The sequence below is a fragment of the Netta rufina genome (genome assembly GCF_964035555.1).
Source record: "Netta rufina genome assembly, chromosome: 1".
Classification (NCBI taxonomy): domain Eukaryota; kingdom Metazoa; phylum Chordata; class Aves; order Anseriformes; family Anatidae; genus Netta; species Netta rufina.
In genome coordinates this window covers 178,521,845-178,548,844 of record NC_140123.1, presented here as the reverse complement: position 1 = coordinate 178,548,844, position 27,000 = coordinate 178,521,845, and the positions used below count along the sequence as shown (strand labels likewise).

The window sequence follows — 27,000 nt, the reverse complement described above, 5'->3', positions numbered from 1 at the left end:
AATAGAATTCCTATGAATCAGTGGGCAAATCTAAGTAAGGTCATAGCAAGAAAGACACCTGGACCTAGTTCTTCAGTCTGTTGTAGACGATGAAGTCACTACAGCATGAATTGTCACTTGTTCTGGATAAGGAGACTGCAATACAAGTGGACTTTGGAGACTTTTTTGTAAAATACTCCAGAGGAGATAACAAAGCATTGGATGAAAAGAGGAGAACTTGAAGTAAAAGAGAAGATGCTGGACATACTCCAAAGTGTCAGCTGCCATTTCTTTCACTGTTGTGATGGGAGTAACCACTTATTGATAATTGAGGTGGCTTCTTAATGTGCATACCACCATCAGGATCTGAATACTAAAATGACAAAGCTACCCACCAGTCCATTATGCAACTGTGTTTGTGGGTCTCAGCCTCCAAAATGCATGAAGTCAAAGAGAGGAAGCATCAGCTGCGGCTTGTACCCTCAGCACCATTTCAACAGGAGGGCTCAGACCAGATTTCCATCTGGCCCTGTGGACTTTCTCCAGTAGTGGCCAAGAGAAACTACGGGGAAGAGGACAAGTACAGCTAGCATTTCCCCCACATTTCTTTATATAACACTTGGTCTTCCCCCTGAAATTGCTAACAAATACTGAGTAGAGCATGCTAGCATTGTTATGAGATGGGTATTACCAGAACGAGTTCTCTAAGCCTATTTCCCATGTAAGACTACATGACATCAGCTTTCAGTCATTAGAAATTTGGGATGAATATGGCATGTGAAAGGGTTGTTTTTCAGACAAGTTTGTTTTTTGTTTTTAGCAGAAGTGGTAAGTCAATCTATTTAGATGTACAGAAATGCAAACCATCAAACTCTGTGGCAAAATTGTTTTTATTTATAAGTTATGAAATCTGCAGTTACCCTTAAATACAAATAATACAGAAGCACACAGAACTTGTTCCAAAGTGAACAAGGTCATTCTGGAATCATTTGAATAAAAGTCACTATTTCATGTTATCATTCACTTACATTTATTTGACATTTAAAGTAAAACTAAGCCCCTAACCCTGCAATTGACAATGCACAGAGAATCTGAAACTCTCCTGAAAATTGTTGGCCATCTGCTGTTTATTGTAAATTATATGAGCTTAGTTTTCATAATCTCTATTTACATGAAACAGAATCAAATATTCTTTTCCAATATTTCTCTTTCTGATAGCCTTTCCAATGTTCCTGTGACCATATCAGAATGTTTAAGTAGCCTCCATATCGTATGGAAACATCCGAGTGCACGAACAGAGTGATGCTGAATTTCTTTCTGAAGTAGATTTATTTCTCAGTGACTTTCAGCTCGGGATGGGTGAAGAAATCATGAGGATCAGGAGACTCTGTGAAGAGGTGTCTCCCCTTTTCCTTCATTCCTGAGTGATTTAGATACTTTAATATCATATCATTCATTTTCTTAAGCTCCTCTATGTTCTTCTTTTCAGATAATAGTCTGCTTGATATTTGGTCCAGCTTGTTTCGAGTTTGAACTTGAAAAAGAAAATATACCACATTAAATTGGCAACATATAAGTCAAGAGCATCACTACCCTCAATTGCATTCTTGTGTGAGATTGTAGGGAATTATTATAGATTAAAATATTTAACAGGAAAGCAGCGGCAGAATCAAATGAGAAAAATTATGCATCTGGTGGAGTTACCTGCTCATTAAATTTTTCAGCTGCTTATTTTCTGTTTTATTAAGTGCAATGCAGTATAATACAGTAAAATACACTGGCTCAGACAAAATTTACAGTCTTCAGCAGTGTAACCATTCTATTTGTGTCCACAAGAAAATGTCTTCTTAAATGGCTCCAAGTTGCTATTTCTGGGCACTGTCCACCTATATTTTTTCTAAAAGTATGACTATTAAAGCATACCAAAGACTACAGCCATATCACCTGATTTTCTAAAGCATTTAGGTTAAAGGAGAATTCTTGTAAATACTGGCATTAAGAGCCCTGTTTACTCTGGACCACCAATATGCAGTATATATTACACATACTTCTGGAGCTATATTTATTTTGGCTTTCCGAGGCTGAAGAAAATTACCCATGGGTTTTAAAGCAGACAGAAATTTAGTCCTAATGGTGCCAGTGCAAAACACATCTACGCCTGTGGATTACAAATATAATCTGACGCAAACACTACTGGTAATCAGTTCCAAAAAGTGCAGGTGTCTACCAACCTGAGTCCTAACAATTTTCTTTAAACCCTATAAGTAGCGTTTTCACTATGACTTTACCATTTTTCCACTAGAGGGGCACATTACTCATTTATGTATACCAGGGCTCTACTTGGCAGCAGCCAATTAAAGGTATCTAGAATTCAAATATGAGATATTTGAATTAGGCTTTTACAGTTGTGCCACTGAAGATTTCCTTTGTGTTCTTTCCTTGTCTGATATTCTGTCCCTTGAGAACTTCAGAGCAAATTCAGCCAAGGATGAGGATCTTTGCTTCCCTCTAGTAAATTCCCTACTATAGAGAAAAAAAATCTTGATTTCATACAGATTCCAATTCTTTCAAAAATTGACAGGTAAATTGAAATAAAGCACCTCAGACTCTGTCCAATAGTTAGCACAGAAAACCCCAAGATGGCAAGGGATCCATAAAGAAAGGCCACCTGTACCCGTAGCCACGTGCTTAGCAGAGTTACAGCCAAACTAGTCCACCCCAAATGGAATAGTAATTATGTCTGCAGACTGGATGCTACATGCCAATTTTGATGTATGTCTGATTTTTTGTTTCTTTGTGGTTTTCTTAGTTACAAACAATTTCCAGTCAGTACTTAGCCTGCAACCTTCAGATCTTTCTGAATAAAAGAGAATATCTCCAGGGAGCCTGATTTAAGTGCTACTCCATTTATATTATTAGTGTAATTCCAGTTTCAGTGGCATGACACCAATGCTGAACTTCACCTGGGAAGTTACAGAAACCTTACTCATTGCCGTATGCTCATCTTTAAAATTTAATTTAATGTCCAGTCGGCATTTTCAAAAACACACTTTTGCCCTTCTGAGCTAAATTCTTGACAGCTGTTTAAGCTCACAAAACCTTTACACAAAGAATAAAATTGTGCCTTGTATCTCAGGGAGATAGCCTGTGCTTTCACACCCAGGACCAAGACGCTCTGCCTATAGCCAGCTAAAGGCTTTGGACGTGCAGATATGATGGTAGGATTTTATGGGGTAATATGATACATTTCAGCAAAGTTCTTCTTCCAGTTGGCCCCATATTTATAAGAACCACTGTTGGTTTTACTTACTTATTAAGAATATTACAAATGAAACAAGTGCCAAACTGACGATCAAAGTAAGAATGAAGGTGATGAAGAACAAGCACTGGTTTCTTGTGTTATTCCCTGCCGTGTTTTCTCCAGCACCACCAGTGCTCTCATACTCCTCATCTGTAATGAGATAATATTGATAAAGTTTGATAAAAGTGATAATATTTGTTAAGGTTGGTTAGAATAAACATGGTAAAATGCTTGTGGCTCCAGAATGCATCACAATTTTGGAAACAATAGACTTTGTTTCCTGTGATATTGTATGAGAAAGGAAAAAAAACAACAACTTTATGAGCTCAGCTTGAATTTGGATGTACAGAAACTAATGTATCTGTTATAAATGTTGTAACATTTTCAACAAAAATGTTTCTGTTGTTGAAATACACATTTTTGTTGAAGTTGACCTGTTTTTACAGTTTGGTGTTTTACAATTTCAGAGTTCTGCAGTTCAGTTTTACGTGTACAAAGACTGCAGTGAAGTTTTCATCAGAAAGCTCTCTAAAGACCTGAATGGACTCAGCCTTTTCAAAAGATAAGAGAGAAAAAAATCAGATTGAAAAACTAGGTACAGATTCATCCTACACATTTATCCTTCAAATTCACTTCTTCTTTGATTTGATGGTATAAGTACCCATGGGATGACTAAATTTCCAAATTAAGCACCACAGTTGCTCCTGATGTTGGATAGGATGATTGTAGGCCTTTTTTTTTTTTTTTTTTTTTTTAAGTCTGAAAATACTTTTATTCTTCATCTCTGAAAACACCCTATCGGTTTTGTTGTTTTCATTCCAACAAAACATGTAGTATATATCCTCCCAAATTGCCCAAATTGGAATAGTTTCACATGGACTACATGTTTTGTCCTTCAAGCACAGGAAGAAAGAAGGGGGAAAAGAACAAGTAGTTGCTGTGCTTTCTTGAATCTGAAAAGCAAGACGGTTTACTGTGCTCCTAAGAATGTCTTGCATAAAGGAAAAGTCAATAGTTTCTCTCACAGAAACAGTTGCAATCAAATGAAAGATGGCAATAAGCCCTAAAGATGATGGATGAAGTCAAGTGAAGACCATAAGGAAATTCAAGTGAATATCAAAGAAAATCACGCTTGAAACAGATCTGTTTGTTGACTAATGTTTCATTAATTTTATATTTTGGGGAGAGCAGGGAGCTAATGTAATTTCATTCTAGTGTCAGCCTCTTACACGCAAAGTAAAATTACATGCTGTAATTTTTCCTCCTATAATTGCTGTCTTGCCATTCTGAAAGGGAGAGTAGCACATGCATCTATGAAAAGCGTTTCCAGATCGTGTTTTGGTATTAGCTGGTAGAGATCTCTGAGGGCTTCGCAACTGAGCCTTTAGTGATAAAGCTGAGGGAAGGATGCCTGTGCCGTAGCAGCACTTTAATAATGAACAAACCTGGGACTGAACAATTCACTGAGCTAGCTGGAGATCTCTGGGAATATCTCAGCTTCTCTTTATTGCATTTAACATGCTCCTGACTGTTGGTAAGATGAAACCCTTAATATTTGTTTTGGCGGACTTTATGTTTATTCATTTAACATATTTATGTTATCATTCATAACAAATGTATCATATACTAAGTACCTGCACCAATATTGCTTTCTAATTAGCATAATAAGGAGGGAGACAACCTGCTACTACTGCCTCTCAAGTATGCTAAGCTATCAACAGAGCTCTCAAAAATAGTCCATACTTGCTCTGCTTAATGAGTGCTTCTTACTGACTGGACTTGCCAGCCTACAGCATTGTAAGGAATCAGGGAACACAGACTCTTGCCAAGCTGCAAACAGTGGGACCATTTTGTCATCTAAAACACAAAGAAACTATTGCATGGCTGCTACCACAACAATCAAAAGTTGTTTGCATTTTAAATACATTTTAACATGTTTGCTAGTGTGCTTGATTATGCCGGGTCATATTAAGCTACTGAACAAAAGGAACACTGTCTGTACTGTAACACTCTGGAAACATCATTTTTAAACTAAACTGGGCATCAGCTATACTTCTAGTAGACCTTGTTCACAAGAATTTAGTGGTTATCAGAACTGTGGAAAAATATTCCACAAATCTCACTGATATCTGAAGAGCCTCCAAGCTTTAAAAAATGTAAAAGAAGTGTATGCTAAAACGAATAATCCTAGAAGCCAAAGAGCCAAAGCACTTTGCAGATGGATGCATAAAATACATAATAGGTTACATTTTTACTGCTGAGATGTAGGGAGGAGCATTCATGTGACTATTCCACAGAACTCTTGGAAAGTAAACAGCAGACTTAATAAAAACTACAAAAGGAAACAAGACAGACACACTGCAGAGTTGCACACTGCAAAACCAATTTATCCCATTTATTGTCTCATTTTGTACTTGTAGAAATAAGAATATCAAGATAATCTACATATGAAAATCAAGCAGCTTATGTCTAATATCTTTGTGTAAAATCCAGAAGCTGACAGCACTCCAGTTATTTGCATTAGGAGAACTGTTTCAGTGTCCTCTGGAAAGGCATTTATGCCCTATAACTAGAAGGATGATTAAGTTGTGGCCCTTTGAATCTTATTTAAACATAATTGTCCTTCTATAACTTTTCTTCAGTCAAATTTGCAATTATAGTAGAGGAAATAAAACCAGATTCAAATGTTGTCATGTGGGGATGCTGCTGAAGAACTCCAGCTTTCAAGAAGTTTTTAGATCACAAAGAACGATAGTATATTTTAGCTATCACTGGCCAAAAAAATTATTGTTGCCATGAGCAAATCAAAGATAGAAGCCACATGAAAGCAGTAAGAGTGGGAGAGCCCACATCTGACACTGTGAGTAAAGAGATTCTATGAACTAAAATGCTTAAAAGTCTCACAGGTTCGAAACCTCAGATGTGTCTTAAAAGAATCATCAGAATTTCACTGTTTTTTCTATTGCTACATTTAGTGAGCTAGAATTTGTGCTTGTGAGTAGTTATGATGTTACTCATATAAGAGGTATATATTGGGCGGTACTGGAGAAATTATCTTGCCTGATGGATCTCAATAGAAGTGAAAGACAAGTTCAGGCTTCTTCAGTGCAGAGCTTGACATACACTTATTGGCCTGTTGGGCTGTTGATAGTGCAACACAATGTGGTTAGAGCTCTTAAGTGCCATACATAACTCTTTTTTACAGCCTACTCTAGGTACTGAATAACCACGGAGCATCATCTGTCATACGTACCTAGTGCATGTTGGGATTCATCTGGACAAGCATTTAGTTTGTTTAGGTTATTTAAGGAATCAACGACAAAGTTTTCCTTCTTCATCAGTATTGGGGAGGTTAATTTCCAAAGAAGGCCTCTCCATTGTGTCTAAAATAATAATAAAAAGCTAAGTTAAAGAAATGGGTAAGTGAAATAACTATTAAGTAGCTGTCCTGAGCTGCAAAAGTTCTGAGCAGCTTTAGTAACCCCTAAAATAAAGGGATTTGAAGGACCAGTACGCTTGAAGGGAAGGGTAACACAGTATGTAGCATTTGTTGTTTATTCTTGGACATCTTTAATGAGTATAAAATTTCATTCTGTGTTGTATTTGTGCACATGTAAATGCACATATAGATGTGCATATGTATACAAATATACGTAAATAATTATACATGTGTATACATATGCATATAATACACGTGTAGAAGGAGAATATTTCACTAGCAGTGATGTGAACATTAGTTATTGAGTTGTCTGAATAACCCTTTTAGTTTGGGGAGTACTTGGTAAGATGAAGAGCAATATCCTGACCACAGTGAAGGCTAAACCTTCACTAACAGCAGCAGGAAGGATGTCACTCGGGTCCTGTGCACTTACCATCAAACAATTCAGAACAAGACATGGCCAGAAAGCCGGCATGGACATAGGAGACAAGGAGTGGGAATATGAGTCTGCTTATGCACCTTGAAATGTCACTGTGAAGTTATTTGTGAATAATGGGGCAAAAAATAATCTTCTAGTGTAGTTCTGCTTCATATAGATGCTAGTTATGGATAAATTAAAGCCTGATGGTAAAGACTTTTCTTCAGGCTATTACTCCTTCCCTTAAGAAAAGTATTAGGTAGGGCCCAACCAGCTTCTCTGCAAAGTCTGTGTGCATGAACTGAATGAATGATTGCATAAATAAATACAATTATGAAGATTATAGAGAGAGAATAAGCGATACCTAAGCAGTGTCCTCTATGTGTTGAAGCACTCTACAGTTCTAACCACAGGGAGATGCAGTTGTTCTAACCAGGCATCTTAGACTACACTAGGCACTGAAAACTCCCTTGATAGTTACTGAAGAAAAATATGTACCTCCAGGAAATATTCCTTTTACACTTACATAGGTCTTCTCAGACCTTAGAATTGCAGTCTAAGGGTGCCTTTTCCTTGCCAGCAAATGTAAAGGCAGAGCTCACAGAGGTTAGTTTAGACTTGAAGTGGGATGCACCTAGCACATTTGGTATTTTATTAAATCTCTCAAGTTCAATTTTACCTGCCAAACAGAACTCAGCACTTTATGGGATGCAAGCCTCCTGTTGGTGGAAGATAAGCATCTGAGGGTGATTTCTGAATCCCAGATAGGTGGAGTTGCCCTCTTGACATGTCTCTCCTTCCCTCTCTACCTCAGTAGGTAGCGAATGCAGTGTGATTGGATTCCTAACTCAGCACTTCAGTAAAAAACTAAATAAAAATTGCAATTTTGAGGAATACAGGCATACATGTTTACAGAAAGCACCCATTCTTTCCTTATCAAACCAGATGGAGGAGATTGCTGTATCTGAGCACACAGCCAAGTAAATATTCACTGAGTCTTAGTAAGACAGAAGGCTAAGAGCTTATTTTACTCCTGATAATGGGACTAGTTTTCATAGTGGAGATTGACAGACCTACATGTATAGTGTTATATTTAAGAGAAGATTACAGCTTAGTGTTTCTCTGTTCAAAATTATTCCTGAAAAATACAAAAACAAGGTAGAAAATCGATCGTAGCAGCGGTGACCCTGAGGCAGTGCCTGGTTTTCAGGTGTGCGGCAGTCATTTCAGGACAGAGCTGCACCTCCTTGCATTCCCTGGAATGTCACAAATCTCACAGGGTGCGAGATCACAGTGCTGGCTAGCTGCAGTGCCCCCGTGTTCCCTCCGCTATCTCCCCACAGGCACATCCATAACCACAGGCATTACAGAGCCCTGCGCTGCCACAGCGTGATAAAAGCTACCCCCTCGTGCACAGATGCCTGGGTTATTTTTAGCTTCCGAAGAGCAGTTGTTTCTCTCGGGTATTCTGGTTAGTACCTCCCTGCAACTTCAGGGAAGACTCTTCTGAACAGCTTGGGCTGTAATAAATGTGAGTATCTTTCATTCATTACTACGAACTGAATTTTACATTTCTGATTTCATTGTTATTTAAAACCACTAAGCAATGTAACTGCAGTGAAGAAAATCCATATTAAGTCAACGAGGAATTACAATTATTTTTTTCACACTGACATCACGAACAAAGGTGAGAGGATACATCAGCATCGCTGGCCAAAAGCACTGATTGGTTGTCCAACAAACTAATCTGAACATTATTTTGTTTTTGGTGGTGGTAGTGGTTTTTTGAATCACTCTTTCTTGGACTTTAACCTTGTTTAAAGACTTTTTTCCCCATTTGACTTATAAATTCTTCCTTACACTCTTATAAAATTAGAACTTCGTGTGACGATGCTGAACTTCTTACCAGAAAAAAAAAAATAAATAAATAAATAAATAAATCTAAAAGGAATTAACAAACAGGAGAACGAAACATTACTTACAACATAGCCACGTTCAGGTAATACGCCAGTGTGGAAGAAATCAGCCAGTGCCAATCACCAGAACAAAACTCGTGCTGCTGTTCCCCTCTGCTTTTAGACCCATCGGAGCCCGTCCACTCCTGCAGGACCCACGAAGGCAGCTGTGAAACAGGCTGGCCCTTTCAGTCTATATTTAGCATCTATCTCGGCCAAGTATACTGACTCCACAATATTGACCTGTTTAAAAAGATTTCGGCACACACACGGCTCAGTCTTTATTACTCTGTTGGAATTATTATAATATCCCGTAAGAGGAAATTGGAAGATTTGTTACTGGTGGTCAATATTTCACAAACCCCTTAGTTTATGATGTCTTTTTAAAGCTAGTTTGCTATGCAGCAGAGTCATAGCTACAGTGCTGTAGTTATGAGCAACCAGTTTGCTATGCAGCAGAGTCATTTCTATAGTATTGCAGTTATGAGGACTTTAAAGGCATAGACTAGAAAACCAGAGTGTTTTCCTCCTCCCACACACCTTGTAATTTCAAGTGAGACTGCATTAAGGCATGGACTAATTTGTACAGCATCCAGGAAATAAGTCCTGAGCTGTTTGTGGTAACTGTTCCTTCACAGATAGTTCTTTATTTTTTTAATTGCTAATGTCACAGAACACAGAGTTACAGCACACAGATGACAGGCAGTTAATGCTAACAGGGACCACACGTGAAAACAGTCAGTCCTTTCTGACTTCTTAAATGTCGAACTGCCTTGAACTGACAGTGGATATATTTTTCTTTCAGGTAACACGAGGTGACATTTACCAACAGACTTTCCTACCCCACGCTGAGAACCTTTGAAGCTGCCCAGCTTTAGAAGTTGGGGCAGTAACGCAAAGCAAATCTCACTTCTGTCCCTGAAGGATTCCCAGCACCACTATAATTGCAAGACCCAGACCTCCCCTCTTCTAAGCTCGCAAAGGTCTATAAAGATAACCAGATCTCAGTCGGGCAGCAAAACGACCCCCTCTCACCTCCTTCCCTCTGACAGCCTTGGAAGCCATCCTAGTCTCTGTGGCTGGCACCTCCAGCATACTGGGGGAAAGGGGAACCACGTGCCTGGCCTTTGGCCGAGAGGTGCTGCAGAAAGCAATTCTGCAAATCCCATGGAGCACGGGAAGCTACCACAGAGCTGCTTTGTGCTACCAGAGCACACCAGAGGTGACCACCCAGCATCCAGAGGGAACAGACAGCTCAAAGGGGGCAGGGTCTGCTGCATCTAGTCCAGAGATCAGGGGCTTCTGACTCATATATTTAAAGATCTGCTCCTTCAGAAGTGGCAGCTATGGAAGTTCTCTGTGTAAGTTCTGTTTTCACACAGACCCTCACTGTCCCACCACAGCAAGCCATTTTTATTGGCACATCTCAGTCCTGTAAGAAGGGAAACTGAGGGAAACCGAGTCTCTCTGCCTGTTCAGGTAACAGAAAACAAACTCAGATTTTAGCCCTCTGCAATGATTCATAGGGACAGGCAAGAAACTAGTTCTTTTTAAGCCAGGGACGATTTCAGCATCTAGAAAGCTAAAGAACTGGTTGACAGCTCCATAGAATCGTGGGCACCCATGTGGATCCCCTGAGGGTGGCAGTCCAGACAGGTGACCACAGGGAACGTCGGCATCTGGAGGCCCATCTGGGCCATGAGGGAGGAGAGCGCTGTCACGGGTGCAGGTGTGCCCTGCTTCAGGGATGCCTCGAGCAGGTGGCTGGGCTGCAGCGAGAAATCAGCAGCCTGAGGGAGACTCTGAGGGTGACAGATAGGAGGGGTCTCCCTGCCCCTGCTGTTGCTCGGCAGCCCTCTCCTATGTCCTGACAAGGGGTAGAGGCTGCCCCCATTGAACACATACGGAACAGAGGGCCAGACTGTCCACAAGAGACAAGGGGCTGGACCCTTGTCTCGGCTCAGAGCAGAAAGAGACGTCTGCCCCCAACACCCACGGTGCCACCTACCCCCACAGTGTCCCTGGGAAACAGATTTGAGGCTCTCAGGGAGGTTGCGGAAGAGGCTGAGGGTCTGGACAATAGTCCAAACCTGGGAAGCAACCCCGAGAAGAGAGTCAAGATTGAGGGAGGTGTAGAACATAAGGATCAGGGCCGGATGGAGCACTGCATTGTAACCAGTGCGACAAAAAAAGAGTGGAGAGTCCTGGTGATTGGGGACTCCTTGCTGAGGGGCACTGAGGCTCCTATCTGCCGCCCAAATAACCTAGCCAGAGAAGTGTGTTGTCTTCCTGGGCCGTGTGTCAGAGACATTAGGAAGGCTCTGCCACGACTCATTAAACTGGAGGACCGCTATCCTCTTGTAATCATTCATGTTGGATCCCAGGAAGCCGCTATTAGAAAAATGAAAAATATTAAAACAGACTTTGCATCCCTGGGGAGGATGTTGAGGGGATTGGGGGTGCAGGTAGTGTTCTTCTCTGTCCTCCTGCTGGGTGACTGGGATGCAGATAGAAGGAACAGAACAGGACAGGTCAATGACTGGCTGAGGGGGTGGTGTCTGGACCAGGGATTTGGGTATTTTGATATTGGGCCATCCTTTGAGAGGCCGGGTATGTGGGCTACGGACAGACACCAACTGAGCAAGTGGGGCACAAGTGTGTTGGGGAGCAAGCTCTCTGGGCTGATTACCAGGGCTTTAAACTAGGTTTAAATTAGGCACACAAATCCATGGGTCCCGATGGGATACATCTGCGTGTGCTAAGGGAGCTGGCAGATGTGATCGCCAAACTGCTCTCTATCATCTTTGAAAGGTCCTGGAGAACAGGTGAGGTGCCTGAAAACTGGAGGATAGCCAATGTCACTCCGGTCTTCAAGAACGGCAGGAAGGAGGATCCGGGAAACTACAGGCCAGTCAGTCTCACCTCTGTCCCTGGAAAGGTATTGGAGCAGCTTGTTCTGGATGCTGGGGATCGGGACTGAAGACATATCTTCCCCTGACCCTACCTCTGAAATTATTAACCATTCACGCTTTTTCCTCAGGGTGCCCGTTTATGGAGGCGTCAAGGGGAGATGGCCAAGAATGATTTCTTTCTTTCAAATTATCTCCCTGAAACTGTAATTTCTAGTAGTTTAAAGGCTTTTGACTTGCGTATTGTGAAAACAGCATTCCTTTTACAAACAGCACGTTCTCACAATTAACACTTCACAAAAATAGTGATAACGCCACCAGTATCTACCCAAAACTGTTTCTTCTTACCACAAAGCAAGGTCTGAATTCACAGTAAAGCACCTTGTACATACAGCCTGTTGTTCAATCTTCACAAATACTTAAAAACCTTCTTCAAAGTCAGCCTTACCTGCATGCACTTGAGCTTCTGAGGTTGGCTTTCTAACTTTTTCTTTTTTTTTTTTTTTTTTAATAATTAAGTTTTAGGGCTGGGAAGTAAGCTTAGAATCCATGTAAGTAGCTTCACTAAAAGCAGACAAGGTAAGGAAGTACTCAAACTCCCCAACATGAAACAACTGTAGAACCCAGGAACACTTACCTGCCAGCCTCTGAACTTGAGTCACTGCCAAACTACTTCATGGGGAAGTAGCACCACCAACATAACTAGCTCACAGAGCCTCTAAAACTATTTCACAGAGAGGGCAGAAAACATGAAGGAAAAGCAGTATACTGGGGAACACTATGTCCATTTCACCATGACAGTAGAATAGCACCCTAAGTATCCTGAGTCTCAAACTCCCCCAGGACAGCAATTCCTCCCATCAGTCCTCAGGCTTCCTATACAGCAAAGGTCAAATGATCCCCACCTGGCAGATTTCAATTCACAAGGGTGGAGCCAAGAGACCTTGTGGAATAGGATCATCTACCTGGCTTCAATGTTTTAAGGTCAATTGCTCCTTATCACTAAGAGAAATAACCTGACAAGGGGCTTAGTGGTTAGAGTTGACCTAATGAATTAATTACAAAAGGTGCGTAAGGGTCATATTTCTGTTAGTCATTCTGTGAGGAAAATTAGAGCCTGTTAAAATAAGATAAATAAACATAAATTAAAGAAATAAATAAAAGAAAAAAGAAAATGACCTTAAAGGCAAAATTGCTGTCATAGATTTTAATCTGTCTAGTCATGACAGATAAAGAATATAGCACTCAGAATTACTTTTCTTGACATTACTGTTATTTAAATTTGCTTTTCTGAGATCTCTTCTTTATGCAGGACTTTTCAAAATCTAGCGCCATGACCTCTGACTACAGTATCTACTTTGGCTGCATATAAACTGTCACGTATAAATGCCAGGATCCGGATCCTCACTCCCTATTCAGGTCAAGGACCAGGCTGAAAGTTATGGCTTTAATTTGGTTACATGACTACATTGCTGTTCTTGTGGTTTCCCCTGGCCGGCAGCTAAGCACCACACAGCTGTTCGCTCAACCTCCCCCCTCCCTCTCTGGGATGGGGGAGAGAAATAGGAAAATGAGACCTGTGGGTCGAGACAGAGACAGTTTATTAAGACAGGAAAACAAAATAATAATAATAACGATAATAGTACTGGTACTACTAATGTGTACGGAATAAGTGATGCACAATACAATTGCTCACCACCCACTGACCAACACACCCAGCCTATCCCCGAGCAGATGGCCCCCTCCCATCCCAGCTAGCCACCCCTATATATTGTTTAGCATGACACCAGATGGTATGGAATACCCCTTTGGCCAGTTTGGGTCAGCTGTCCTGGGTCTGTCCCCTCCCAGCTCCTGCTGCACCCCCAGCCTGCCCGTTGGCAGGATGGAGCGAGAAGCTGAAAAGTCCTTGGCTTGGTGTAAGCACTGCTCTGCAACAATTAAAACATCAGCGTGGTATCAACACTTTTCATCATAATCCACAATATAGCACCCCACCAGCTCCTAGGAGGAAAATTAACTCTATTCCAGCTGAAACCAGGACAGCTGTTTTCTGGCAGGTCATGGGAAGAAGATTGGCTGGCTTGGGGGAGCTTCTGTAGGCATGGCTTTTAGGCTGCAGCCAAAGTGTTCCTCTAGATCTGGAAGTTTGAAGATGGTTGAGTGGTTAGAAAGCTGCCTGGCAGAGAAGGACCTGGGATTATTGGTCAATAGTCAGCTGAATATGAGCCAGCAGTGTGCTCAGGTGGCCAAGAAGGCCAGCAGCATCCTGGCTTGCATAAGAAGCAGCGTGGCCAGCAGGGCTAGGGAAGTGATCATCCCCCTGTACTCAGCTCTGGTGAAGCCGCACCTCAAGTACTGTGTTCAGTTTTGTGCCCTCACTACAGGACATGGAGGTGCTCAAGCAAGTCCAGAGAAGGGCAACGAAACTGGTGAGGGGTCTGGAGAACAAGTCCTATGAGGAGCAGCTGAGGGAGCTGGGCTTGTTCAGCCTGGAGAAGAGGAGGCTCAGGAACGACCTTATCACTCTCTCGAAGTACCTTAAAGGAGGCTGTAGAGAGGTGGGGGTTGGTCTGTTCTCCCACGTGCCTGGTGACAGGATGATGGGGAATAGGCTTAAGTTGCACCAGGGGAGTTTTAGGTTGGATATTAGGAAGAACTTCTTTACTAGTCATGAGGCATTGGAACAGGCTGCCCAGGGAAGTGGTGGAGTCACCATCCCTGGAGGTCTTTAAAACACATTTAGATGTAGAGCTCAGTGATATGGTTTAATGAAGGACTGGTTAGTGTTAGGTCAGAGGTTGGACTCAGTGATCTTAAAGTCTATTCCAGCCTAGATGACTCTGATCTGCCAAGGAATCTTACAAATCAATCATATCAGAACAGGCAGGTAACTGTAGTTCCACATGAAGGACTCCTCTCCTTCAAAACCCAGGTTGTGCTAGCATTCTAACTTCCCAGATGAATAGTCACTAAGACAAAGGAAGCAGTGAGAAAGATCTTTATTCCAAAAATTAAACATCCAATCTCAAAACATGGATATTTATTTTACACTGAGGCAAGTATGTCATTTACTACTTCGTTGTACATGAAGGTAATTTAGCTTGTCCTCTTCTTCATAAATTCATACTATAAAGAAATTTTTGTCCATCTTCTTTGTCTATCGGTGACTCAGAGTTCAAAAAGATACTAAAATAACGTCACATGAACAGGTTCATCCTTCCCTATTAGCACATTCCTAACAAAACATTTGGTCAATGAACTCATTTAATTTACCTTACTATCAAGTAAGGAATCCAATCTGACACATGGCAGTTGACTACATTTATGCACAGCATTGAACAGTTGAGTTACAATATATCCAGGGTTGGAGCAAGCTGCAAGTGTTACAATGTTCCCCAGCACCCAATCTTACAGCAATCTATGTACAGTGTATATGCAACTAAGCAACATGCATTGTATTTACAGATTTTATACAATATCCCTGCGCACAAGTGCAAGCTGAGTACAGAAATAAAAAAGTCAATTAAAGGTTACAAATCAATTATGAAATAGTTAAAATTGAACCCCACAGAGATCTAAAAAAATTCCCCCACATCTGCTCTTTTATCACGACATTTGCTTCTAGCTTTTGTCCGAGCCTTGAATGCAGCAGAATTGTATAAGTGCTACAAGATTAAAAAAAAAAAGAGAAATTAATAACAGACATTCAGAAGTTTGATGCCCCTTACAGATTTTTTTTTTTTTTTAATGCAAAGAAACATTGAAAGTATTTTTTACTTTAATGAATTGGTTGGCTGGCCTTCTGAAACATGCAATATAATCTTTGTACCAAAGGCTGACTTTTACTATGTGTATGCTTAAAGGAAGTTTGGAGTGTAAGGACTAGAAGCATTTCCATAAATTTTAGTCACTCTTGAGCATCATACAGGCACAGAATAGATTAAGTATATTAGTATAAGATTTCCTGAACATCTCCAACCCCAAAATCTAGGGCTGTCTGTCATATGAACTCAAGCATCACATGTATGGAGCATAAATCTGACACCAACTGGCAACCAAATCAACCTTCAGACCTCTCTGGAAGACTGAAGGAGACAGGTGCCCCAATGGAAAAGCCAAAATAAGGAGGTCAAAGACATGCGAAGATTTATTTTCATTCAAAACAATGAAGCTTGGTTTAATTTAAAGATGATTATCTTCTGAAGCCCACAGTTTGAATACTATTAGTGTGTTAAGTACAGAAAATATACTGAGGTTCAATAACCTACCCTTTCAAAACGGGAGATCTTCATTGTTTTAAGAGCTGCAGCATCGAGCATTACTGGTGGACCAAGCTCAAACACATTCCGAAGAAAATCATTTGACTAAACAAGAGACATATCAAACAGTAAGTTTCCCTTCTGATGAAAAGTCACAGACGACTGAGTAAAATACCAGTATTCCACTAAGAAACAAGAGTAACTCAACACAACTCTTAACTTCTGCAACTGATCCAGGGAACAGCTCCTCCTTATACCAGGATAAGGCCAAGAACTGAAATGGCCCTATCAAGCAAACACAAAGCCACCCCCCAGTGATTTTGTTTGTTTGTCCCAGCAAGTTACACACTGTCCTGCTACGTCCTTTGCACAAGACTAGGCAGCTGGACACAGATCCATACGGTTTCACAACACTAATTTGTTCTATCTGGCTGTAAAAATATTTGAAAAAAAAAAAAAAAAGTGTTACATGCCAGCTCCTGCCCCAATCATTTAGAAATGCAATTCACATTGGACCAAAGACTTTAACCCCGTAATTATCACATTTGGGAACACACACCCCCTACGCTGTAGTTCTGTTCCAATGCATATTGGAAGTGGGAAGAGTAGGGAACACGCAGTCTCTAACAGATAAGGACAGAGATGGTGGAAGTGGGCAGTTTTACAGCAGCCAGATGACTGCACCACTCTACTGCAAGGGGATTCAGGAGGAGGCGAGGAGGAACACCCTGAAGCTATTTAAATATTCAGCTTGAGTCTCATACTTTTCAAAGAAGCCTTTGAACTGCTAACCCAACTCATCCAGACAGTTCTAGCTCGCTGTAGTTCTTCTCCCTCTCTATTTTTAACTCAAGGTATTAGATCTTGTATCAAGGAGGCATGGCCTTTACTTTGCCAAATTCAAGTAAACATTTAAGTGTTTTAAAACAAAGTTTTCATTTATGTAACTGTTGTCTTCTAAAACTTAACACAAAAACCAATTTCATCATGTCCTACACATGATTTTGTACCTCATTTTCAGTTGCCACCAAGAAGCCTCTAGTTAACAGTCTGAGCATGGACCAAATAGCAGCTCACCTGCAGATGATATTGCATCCCTGACCCCAGGATCTCCTTGAAGGTATCGTAAGTTTGTTTTTTAACCCAGCAGTCAATATACATGCGCTCAGGTCCAAATTTTACTGTCTCTGTAGGAAAGTCACGCTCCTGTACAAAATTAAAGGAAAGAACATTTATGATTTTTCAAGTCAGGTGTTCAAGTATATGTACCTGACTCTTTTCTTGAAAGTGACATCAGGAATTGGACTCATCTCCAGGAAAAAAAAAAGCAGTTCTGAGATTGAGTCACCTTCCAGTCAGTTTGAGCATCATTTACACCCCACCCTTCAACTGCAGTACTATGAAGAAAGCTACGCTTGTGACGATGGAACATAACAAGTGCTAATAAGTGACTCAGAATCCTTTGCAGGTCATCTCAAAGGTGAATTCAAATCACTCCGAAGCCTTCTCCTTAGCATCTGTGATGTGCAAGAATTAAGACACTTACTCCCTCCCACCCATATGCAAACACTTCTTCAGCCCCTGACAGAGATGCCATTTACAAACATCTCAATACTAAGCTGATTTGTTATACACATCAATTCAATAAAAAAATTAAAAGAATATATTGAAATAAACCTTTTCAAGCTATTTGGGATGTTAATCTGGATGTACTACAAGTTTTGCATGAAAAAAACTGCTCAGGGCATAAAATAAATATTCAGTAATTACAATATGATGTTCAGCTTGTTTTCAATAGAAAACAACTCTTTGACACTAAAGTCAAATGCAGAGGAAAGAGTTTGACTTTGCTAAGCTCCTAAAAAAATAAGTTGCATTTAAATTTACAAATTACAATTTTGATAAATTGTACTTAAAAATTATCAGAATCATCTGAAGTCTCATTTAAGACAACTTTTGTCTTCTTCACTGAAACAGTAACTTTCACTGAGTTGTACGCTACATGGTTTACAATCAATACATTCATAAAAGCCGAAGAGATCACCTCCACAGCTCGCAGAACATCTCTGAAGACAGATCGCTGCTTTCTTTTATCTACTTTGGCTCGGTGCTTATTCCCATCGGTAGCTAGAGCTCTTAGTTTCTCTGTTAGAAGTTCCATGTCTTCATAAAAGAAATCCTAATCCAAAAAAAGTCACAAAAGAAAAAACACTTTCAGTTTCTGACCTCAATATTTGTCCCTGCAAGAGACTGACCTCTCCAAATTCTGGGCATGGAAGTCTCTACAAGTTAACTTAGTGATGTCCCTGACTCTTTAAATAAAAGTGGGACACTATCAGCTCCATGCTAGTAGTCGGGGCTAACACGGTAAGCATCTTTAATCTGAAGTGTTTTTTTTAAGTATCCAAAGCAAGTTATTGGTAGCAGTTAATGGAGCCTTTCCTTAATGGAAAGGAATAGGTTTTATGTCAATACAGACTTATTACTGAATTTACAGTTATTGGAAGTAAGTTTGACCAAGTACATGATCAAGTTCTGGTCTCCTTTTCTTTCAATACTGGCTTCCAGTTAGGACTCAAACCCCTCCTGTTTGAAATTACACCCAAGCCTCTGTATATTGTTTCAAATTTTGCCATGCCAGTGTTTTGTATCCTCGAGTCAACTAGTTGTCCTTTGGACAGTGTTCTGGCAAAGCACAGCAGCCTTCATCAAGCTAGGACTCACTCAGGCAGCTATGACAAACTGTGCTTTGTGTGAGTGGAAACAATTTTCTTCCATGCTGTCAGAAAACCAATTCAGAAATTAATAAGGCGTATTGAAGAACATAAAGACAAGTTCAGCTGTGCATGAGGTAATACAGAGTAGCTTGTATCCAATGCAACTCAAATGCAAACTCTAAGAAATCTCTAACAGTAAGACTGGCATCTGCACAAGGTTCATGCAAATTGTTTCAACACATCTCCTCTTAATTTCCAGCTGACTAGAATAGTCACAAGTGCTGCTTAACTGTTATACAACACTAGTTCTTCCCGAGGATACTGGGAAAGAATACTAGAAATAAACATGGTTATTGCTTAAGGATAGATTTTTATATGAGAACAGAATTGTGCAGGTTAGGAATCGATAGAACTTGCCTGCAGAACAGTAAGCATCTAATGAATGTTCCCACTACAGTAACAGCGTTTTATCTTGGAAAAATCTATTTTTAGGGATAGTTTCGCTTTTTAAAAAGCAGATGTTGTACTTACATGCTAAAGCTTGCACACTGCATTTCTAGTTACTCTTAACTACTGTTTGATGTGGTGTGTTTATGTTTGCTTTATACAGGTCCTACTTTGCAGCACTGGAATCAGTGTAAAAATGATAGCTAACGCTTGAAAATCTTGCTGTACCCCATTAAACTGAGGCTGTCTCACTACCGAGACCATCCCCAGTGAACTGGATGCCACTTGCTGAGATCAGGGATACTCTGTAACATGGGTTAACACTTTGTCATCATCACCCCAACGCAATAAAACTGCTGACTGATACTTACAGCATCTGTTTCGCGTGCCAGTTCAAACAGAAGAGCTAGTGTTTCTCCAGCTGCTATCCTCATGTTGACATCATCACAAGATAGCATACTTGGAAGTTTATGCAAGTGCCTAACGAATATTTCAAGAACATGTTGTTAATTACTGTTCATTTCTGTGAGAAATGAAGCAATGTCACACGTTCTGTTTTCCAGAATGATACCCACATTTCAATTTTCTTCTTCACTTCATTCATTGGACAAATGGTCAACAACAGTGTCCATGCTAAGAGTGCACTGATGTGAAGAACAGTATTGGGAGTACTTGACACACCATTAGTGTCTCTATCTCGTGGATAAGCTTTTATGAAGATGTTTTCCAGGCATTCCATAGTGGAGTACAGCTCCTGAACAGAGGTAAGAAGGTTACGGAAGTTGCTGAAGACTTGCACATTTTCATATCAATTGAAAGAAAGGAAATATTACTGATCCTCACCGTAATGTCATCAGTGACAATGAAACAGCAAATCCCTAAGCAGGTTGCACACTAGACAAAAGAAAAAGAACTGTCAGCATTTGATGTTAATGTTACAATTGACAGAGTCTAAATATGGCATTTGAAATGTGGCAGCTGGAGTAATGAAGACTTGAGATTAAAGTCTTAGTCTTCAAGATTGCTTAACCAAGCTCCTTCACAATAGTTAGATCTCACTTCCTGTTTTCTCTCAGGATGGTTTTACAACATATGCCACTCTCAAGCATTCACTTTTCATGTTCTGTTCAGCATCTTACAAGTCCTACACATAGCACTCCCTTTGTCCATTTATTTTAAATCCCCACAGAGTCCACTAGTAAAATTATACAGATTAAAAATAGTAATGGACATATGGCATTTATTTACAGCTGTAGGAAATTTTTCCCTCTGCCCACTATTAGTTATATGGCGTGAGAACACTGACTTCAACAGCCTTTCTTGGAACTACCCAACTTTTATTGCAAGGTCCCACAAGTCTCTTCCCTATTACCCCAATTCTGTTCCACTTCTCCTTACAAGAAACAGGATTTTCTTTCCAAAGTGACATTTGCTCTACAAAACCACACGGTATCCAAAACTATACTCAAAGATCATACTAAATGCCAGGGCTAGCTTTTGTTTGTAGAAACAACTGCTATTGAACTATTTCCTCTTCCAGAGGACGGATACTATTTTATAAATACAAAATATAAATATAGGAAGGCACAATCAGAGGGAAAACATTTTTCTAAAGGAGTTAAACAAAATCACCCAAGAACAAAGGTAACAGCATGGCCTGAAAGAAGAACTGACAATCTGAAAACGTGTCCTGTGTCACTCAGCCCTCAGAACTGTGATTAAGGCGAGTGCAATATTGCAAGTTAAGAAATGCACAAAAATACTAGCTGTAACAGCTCTCCAGCAGAGTTCCTAGGTTAAAGGGGAGAACGACATTCAAGCTTTATGTGGAGTTCCTCTAAGACAGTGAAATTTGCTATGCATCACCCTGAGCATACGTCAACATGAGGTGTTTACACTAGTGCAGTAACCTTTACTTCTGGATGACACAATAGTGAGACTGCCTAAAACTGCCCTCTGCCCCTCAATGGCAAGAAGCATTTAACCTTCCAAGACTTACGGCCTGCCGGGCTTGGACACTGGCTGTTCCATCACAGACGATCTTCTTCAAAACCGGACCAAGGGTCTTAAAAATCTCTTCACTTTCAATGCCTGACCCCATCTGCACGCACAGGAGACATGCCAGTCCGGCAGCTGCACACTGCTCCTCACTCTTACCTAGACATTAACACACTGTGGTGAGTGATCACCCCATTTACTCCTCCCTTCAGTTAAAGGCATTAGTTTGAAAACCTTTAAGCGGAAACTCAGAAACCAAACAGAATGACGGAAGGTAATTCCAGTTAATTTTTGAGGTCACTTAAAATATGCCATCCAAATTCAGAAAAGGAATTTTGTAAACAGAACTAAATTAAATACTACGAAGTACTAGAGAAGCCTTACACACTTCTTCCAAACAAACAAGGCATGTCATTGGCATGACAGCTTCCTAATAGCAAGCACTTTACCTTTCTTTATGCAGCGCTCAATGCTGTCAGTTAGTGTCATTCTCCTTTCCATGATAAATTCATATAGTATTTTAGAAGAAAATGCACTTTTCAGACTTTCAAGTGCTGCTTGTCTTGTTTTGGCACTGTTAAAAGAAAGAATGAAAACTTCTTGAAATCAATGCCAGTTAAAGCTCAGCCTTTGATTTTACCATAGTCTACATCTGTCTGGTCCCAACAGAGAGCAACCCACTGCGGTACTATAAAGCATGAAGTGTTATCAATTATCTCCTTCCCTCAAGGAGTGGAAAGTTCCAGCACAAGGCTGGAATCACAGCTCACAATAGCACAACAGGCTAGAAATAAAGTCACTCTACTTGAAGCTCTTAGGAACGTCTGATTCTCACTTATCTAAGCACTTCGTAGGCTTTTCAGATCCAAAAGAAAAGCAAGTCCTCTCCAATGTGAAATAAAGGCAGTTTCAGAAAGCATACAAAGAACTTCCCCTATTTTATCAGGAAGCCACCAAATGTATGAATTAATTTCTTCAATTCTTCAAAGCATACTATACCTCTTGTCCAATGTAAGATCAATAAATCCCTTCAATTTGTATTCTAAGTCTTCTTGAGTGGCTTCTTCATCAACTTCAGGCCCTAGTCCATAAGAAATAATTGATTTAGACACATATTTTATCAGTGTACACATTAGTATCTAACACTGAACATTTTTAGTACCAATAAGTCATTCAGCATAGACAACAGCAACAGAATTGTTCAGTATTACAACTACATTGAACTGCCTCTTATGAAAGCTGACCAGTTGATACACCCGTGCTGTTTCTGTACCTACTCATTACATGTTCTAAGAATGAATGCAGGGCTTAATCGGCTCTTACATAAGCTCTGCACAACTGACAGACCAGCCCCCATCCAGCCAGCAGTACATTTTCATCCTGTTCACCATTTCTATCCCTGGCGCACAAGGGAATATTCCACACAGTACTGGACGTATTCACAGGGGAGGCTCCCAGGCTCATCCCCCTGAAGCAGGAGCAGGCCTTCAGGTCCTCTCCTCCCAACAAGAGGTCATTAACAACAGCCCAGGTTGTGGAGAAGACAAGCTGCTGCCTACACAGACACTGTGGTCTTCCACAGTACAAACCTCACCCCAAACCGCTAAGTGCAAGTCACTCCATCTCAAACTCTCCCACCTCCCCTGTAACACTTTTTTTTGCGGTGAACCTTGATTTTTTGTCTCTAAAGATTGTAATTCCCGCAGAAAGTAGCCTAATAATAAAGGAGGAAGATAAAAATTGAAGAATTTACCATCCTCAGTGAAGCTAGCAGGATCACTGAAGCCACTGCAGTGGCTCATAGTTTCAATTGAAGCATCTTCATCACTAAAAGGCTGCACATTTCTGGGCTGACCACCTTAAAGAAAGATGAACACAACTGGTCAGTAACTTGAACACAGAAGAAAGATCTGGATACCAAAAGTAGAATTTAATCCTCTCAACACACCCACTCGCTCTGATCCAGACCCAAAGCACGTGTCCTGCCCCCTACCTCCTCCTTTATTCCCACCTGTCCAGAAGACTTGTTGGGCTCAGCTCTGGAAAATCACGTGTGAACAGTGGGGAAGAACCCACCTAGTTTTCCAAGTATTGGTAGCATTCCTAACTCTAGGTTTAGGATTATTCTGTAACCCAAGTCACGTTACTGCACTCTCCTGTGACTGTGCCCTAAAAATAGCTTTATATTAACTGTTAGGAACAGCTACCTGAAAACTTGCCACGGTCTTTACTTTTCAATTTTGCCGGACTTCAAGCTGGTCTAGGTTAGAAGTGTAGGCAAACATACATTACCCAGTTCAACGTGGGATTTACTGGATTAAGTGCAGTATGTGCACTATCAGCAACACGCAGGCCTACGCTCTGATCAACTGCTCCAGCTGTTAAGATTTATTTTCCAAGCAAGCTGAAGGAGTTGTAGTCTTAGCTCGTTTTTAGTAGAAGCTAAAACATCAAAGTTGCAGTAAGATGTTTTTCCCCCCTTTAAGAAGGCCTCTTTTTAGTAACTTCATTCTTTTTTAAGAAAGCATCATTATTGCCTTTCGTACTCATCTCTAGAGCTTCTCATGTCTGTATCTTATTTTTAGAGCAGTAATAATTGGGCAAGTTTGAGCTGGTAATACTGTAAGCTCTATTAGTGCCTTATTCTACTATATTGCCTTATTCTTTATAATATAATATAGCCTATTATTGCCTTATTCTAGCTGTATCTACTGAAGTTGAATATGAAAAAATAACAATTTTACCGCTGTTTGTCCAACAGCCTCCTTTCCAGATGCCTTCCATAGAACTCTGAGTTTTACTCTTCCACTTTATTTGGAGGCAATTGTACCAGAAAAATTACATCAGAGGCCAGCACACAATGCTCGCCTGTCTCAGGCAGACTTCCTGACGACCAAGACTCCAGCAAAGCTTTTTTATTTAGGCAGAACCAAGCCTGAGCTGATCAACGTGTGAGCGTTTTCCAGTAAGGCTGGATTCACACTCTAGATGCTTAACAGGCCCTAGACGTCTGGCTGTTGCACTGCCCACACTCGGGGTGTTTCCTATGGTTACAGGGGGCAAACACGAGCATGCTTGCAGGGGTGGAGAACGTGTAGAGCTCAGAGCTCTGGCACAGCCACCTTCACACTCCTAGTGGTGTCAAACCCAGAGGGCAGCACGGCAATAGCCAACGCAGACGGGCATAAAAGCGGCCGCAGGAGGATGCTGGAAGCTGCCCGCGCGGTTTGGGTCAGGGCCGTGACAGGCGTGACAAAGCCTCCCCGCCCTGCAGCCACCACGACCCCTTCTCCTTCCCACACACCCGCCTCCACACAAACCGAGCACTCCCCACAACCCCCTTTTAGCCCCAAACCCCCGATTTTCCCCCCAAACTGCGGGCAGCCCTCACCCCCTGCCTCCCCCCCCCCCCCGCGGGCCGGGCCCCGCCGCCGCCTCCAGGCCCGTTTCCCCCCCCCGCCCGCACCCCCCCGGGCGCATGCGCACTGCCCGCGACCCGGCGGCCCCGGAGCCGGCTCCTGTCAGCGCCGGCCCCGCCCCGGCGCGCGGAGCCCGGGCCCGGCGGGCGCCTCACGGAGGCCCCGCGGCTCCCGCTCCCCGCTCCCGGCCCGCCCCGGCCCCGCCGTCTCACCGGCGCCGCGCTGGTGGGCGCCTCCCCGCTTCTTGGCCTTGGGCATGGCCGCGGCGGCGCTGGTCCCGGCGGGCTCCCCGCGCGCTACCCTTCCCTCCGGCCGGCTGCCGGCGTCCGCGCTCCCCCCCTGGCCGGGCAGGGCCGAGGATCAGCCGATGGAGGAGCAGGCGGGCTTTTTACTCCAACGTCTCTGCGAGGCGGCCTTCCCGGGCCGGGGCAGCGGAGGGGATTGGCGGCGGCAGGCGGAGGACGGACGGGCGGCGAAGGCAGAAATCCCCGTGGAGGCCCGCGAGCGGAGTCGATGCATCTTTCTCCTCTCAGGCACCCGGGGCGAAAGGCGCCGAGGGGGCGCCCGGCGACGCTTTTATAGCCGAGGGGGCGGGGCCTGGCGCCGCGCCGCCGCCGCGGCCAATCAGCGGGCGGCGCCCGGCTCGGCCGCGCGAAACCCGTGACGCGGCCGCGCGGAAGGGGCCGGCGACGTCAGCGGCGCCGTGACGCGGGGCATGCTGGGGGCGGCGGGCTCGGCTGACGGGAATCGGGGGGAGGAGGGGGTTGCCCGGGCTCTGCGCGCGTGGCGGGCGCGACTGGAATAAAAAACGGGGTTTTATCCTTATTTTTTTTGTCAGAAGGGACACGCTGTGAAAATAGGGGAATAAAACCCGCGTCTGGTGGCAGCAGGAAGGAATTCATCGTGTTTTTTCACGCTAACCGCCCAGAAATCCTTATTGCCGACTGCATCTATACTGAAAGCCCACGTGGTGTAAAACTCGTGTGGCTTAAAATGTAAATCTTACCCCAAAACTGTTAATTTTTGTCTTCTGCTGAGCCCAGTAACAACACTCCCATCCACCAACAAGAGGTTAAACGATAACATTTCCCAAACGCGAACATTTGAGGCTCACAGCGTGCTGAGGGGCAGAGGGCGATTTCCCAGAGCGCGCCAAAAAGTTGCCTCAGGTGCGGCGGTGGTGGCAGCGTTACCTCAATCCCCTCACACAAAGCACGTTCACATGGCGGCTTCTAGAAAAATAAGCTTTCATAACAATTCTGTGTAAATGCGACATGGAAAATAAAGGAATTATTTTAAATAAAGGGGCTTAGCGAGCTGTTTGTGTGTGCTGAGTGAGCAAAGGGTAATAGCTTCAGCGTCTGCTTCTGGAAAATGGTTACTGGTTATCAGCTGGATATTTGGGGTGCTGGTAGGGCCTGCTGCTGTGCTGTGGGAGTCTCCTGGTGAACAACTCCCTGTGGGGCATGCGAGAGACGAGTTGCTGAAATAGGCCCACTCACTTCATTTCTTTAAAAATCCTGTTAAAAAAAAAAAATAGGATGAAAGTCAGTAAGCACTGCCTGTGTGCAGGGCAGCACAAGAGTGTCTCAGAGGCACCAATTTTTCTCCTTCAAGATGGTTCCTGTGAAATGTTAGGGAAAAAGACAGCCTTCCAGGTAAGTAGGTGGAGGAGTTTTAATTAAATCCAGGAGGTGTAACTGCACCCCTGGGTACGCAAGACTCAATATTAGAACAGGGGAGCTGAATAAGCAACAGCTAATAGCAGCCGAGCAAACTTGTGTGGTCGGTGTGCTTTAAATGCAAGATGCCAATTCCGTTTTATTAAGGTCAGCCGTGTCCTAACACCTTCCTGTATGTCTGCTCTCTTAATGCATAAGTTACTTTCACAGGTACAGGCTGACCAGTTGGCCCGGACTGAAGTGAAGTTGTCGCCTTCGTGCTGGTGCCCTCGTCTCAAAACAATGCTGTCTTAAGCTGCCAGCAAGGATTAGGTTGAACATTGTACTTCTTGGAGGTGTGACAGCCGGAACAACAAGTGTGAAGGAGGTCTAACCAGGGCAGGTGGAGGCAAAACCCCTGGAGGGGGGGAGGAGAAAAAGTTGTGGCTCAAGTGGGAAAAGCAGCTGCTGAAGTACAAGAAGGTATTACTAGAC

General features: G+C 42.4%; 2 protein-coding genes across 2 annotated transcripts; both read right to left on the bottom strand.

Annotated features, from left to right (window-relative positions):
• Positions 1-851: 851 nt before the first annotated feature.
• LSMEM1 (leucine rich single-pass membrane protein 1) lies at positions 852-6,658 on the bottom strand (the record flags this gene model as incomplete). The annotated part of the gene is given in 4 exon segments (XM_084285301.1): positions 852-1,513; positions 3,290-3,430; positions 6,534-6,601; positions 6,603-6,658. Coding segments are annotated over 4 exon segments (471 nt in total). The 3' UTR covers positions 852-1,307.
• An 8,329-nt stretch (positions 6,659-14,987) lies between these two features.
• Positions 14,988-25,407, bottom strand: IFRD1 (interferon related developmental regulator 1). Its single transcript, XM_084295850.1, has 12 exons — positions 25,057-25,407; positions 23,179-23,283; positions 22,425-22,506; positions 21,875-21,999; positions 21,427-21,584; positions 20,271-20,321; positions 20,003-20,181; positions 19,799-19,907; positions 18,308-18,442; positions 17,341-17,469; positions 16,273-16,368; positions 14,988-15,669 (listed from the first exon to the last, which is right to left on the bottom strand). The coding sequence occupies exons 1-12, from the start codon at positions 25,100-25,102 to the stop codon at positions 15,580-15,582; spliced, it is 1,305 nt and encodes a 434-aa protein (XP_084151976.1). The 5' UTR covers positions 25,103-25,407; the 3' UTR covers positions 14,988-15,579.
• Positions 25,408-27,000: the final 1,593 nt, after the last annotated feature.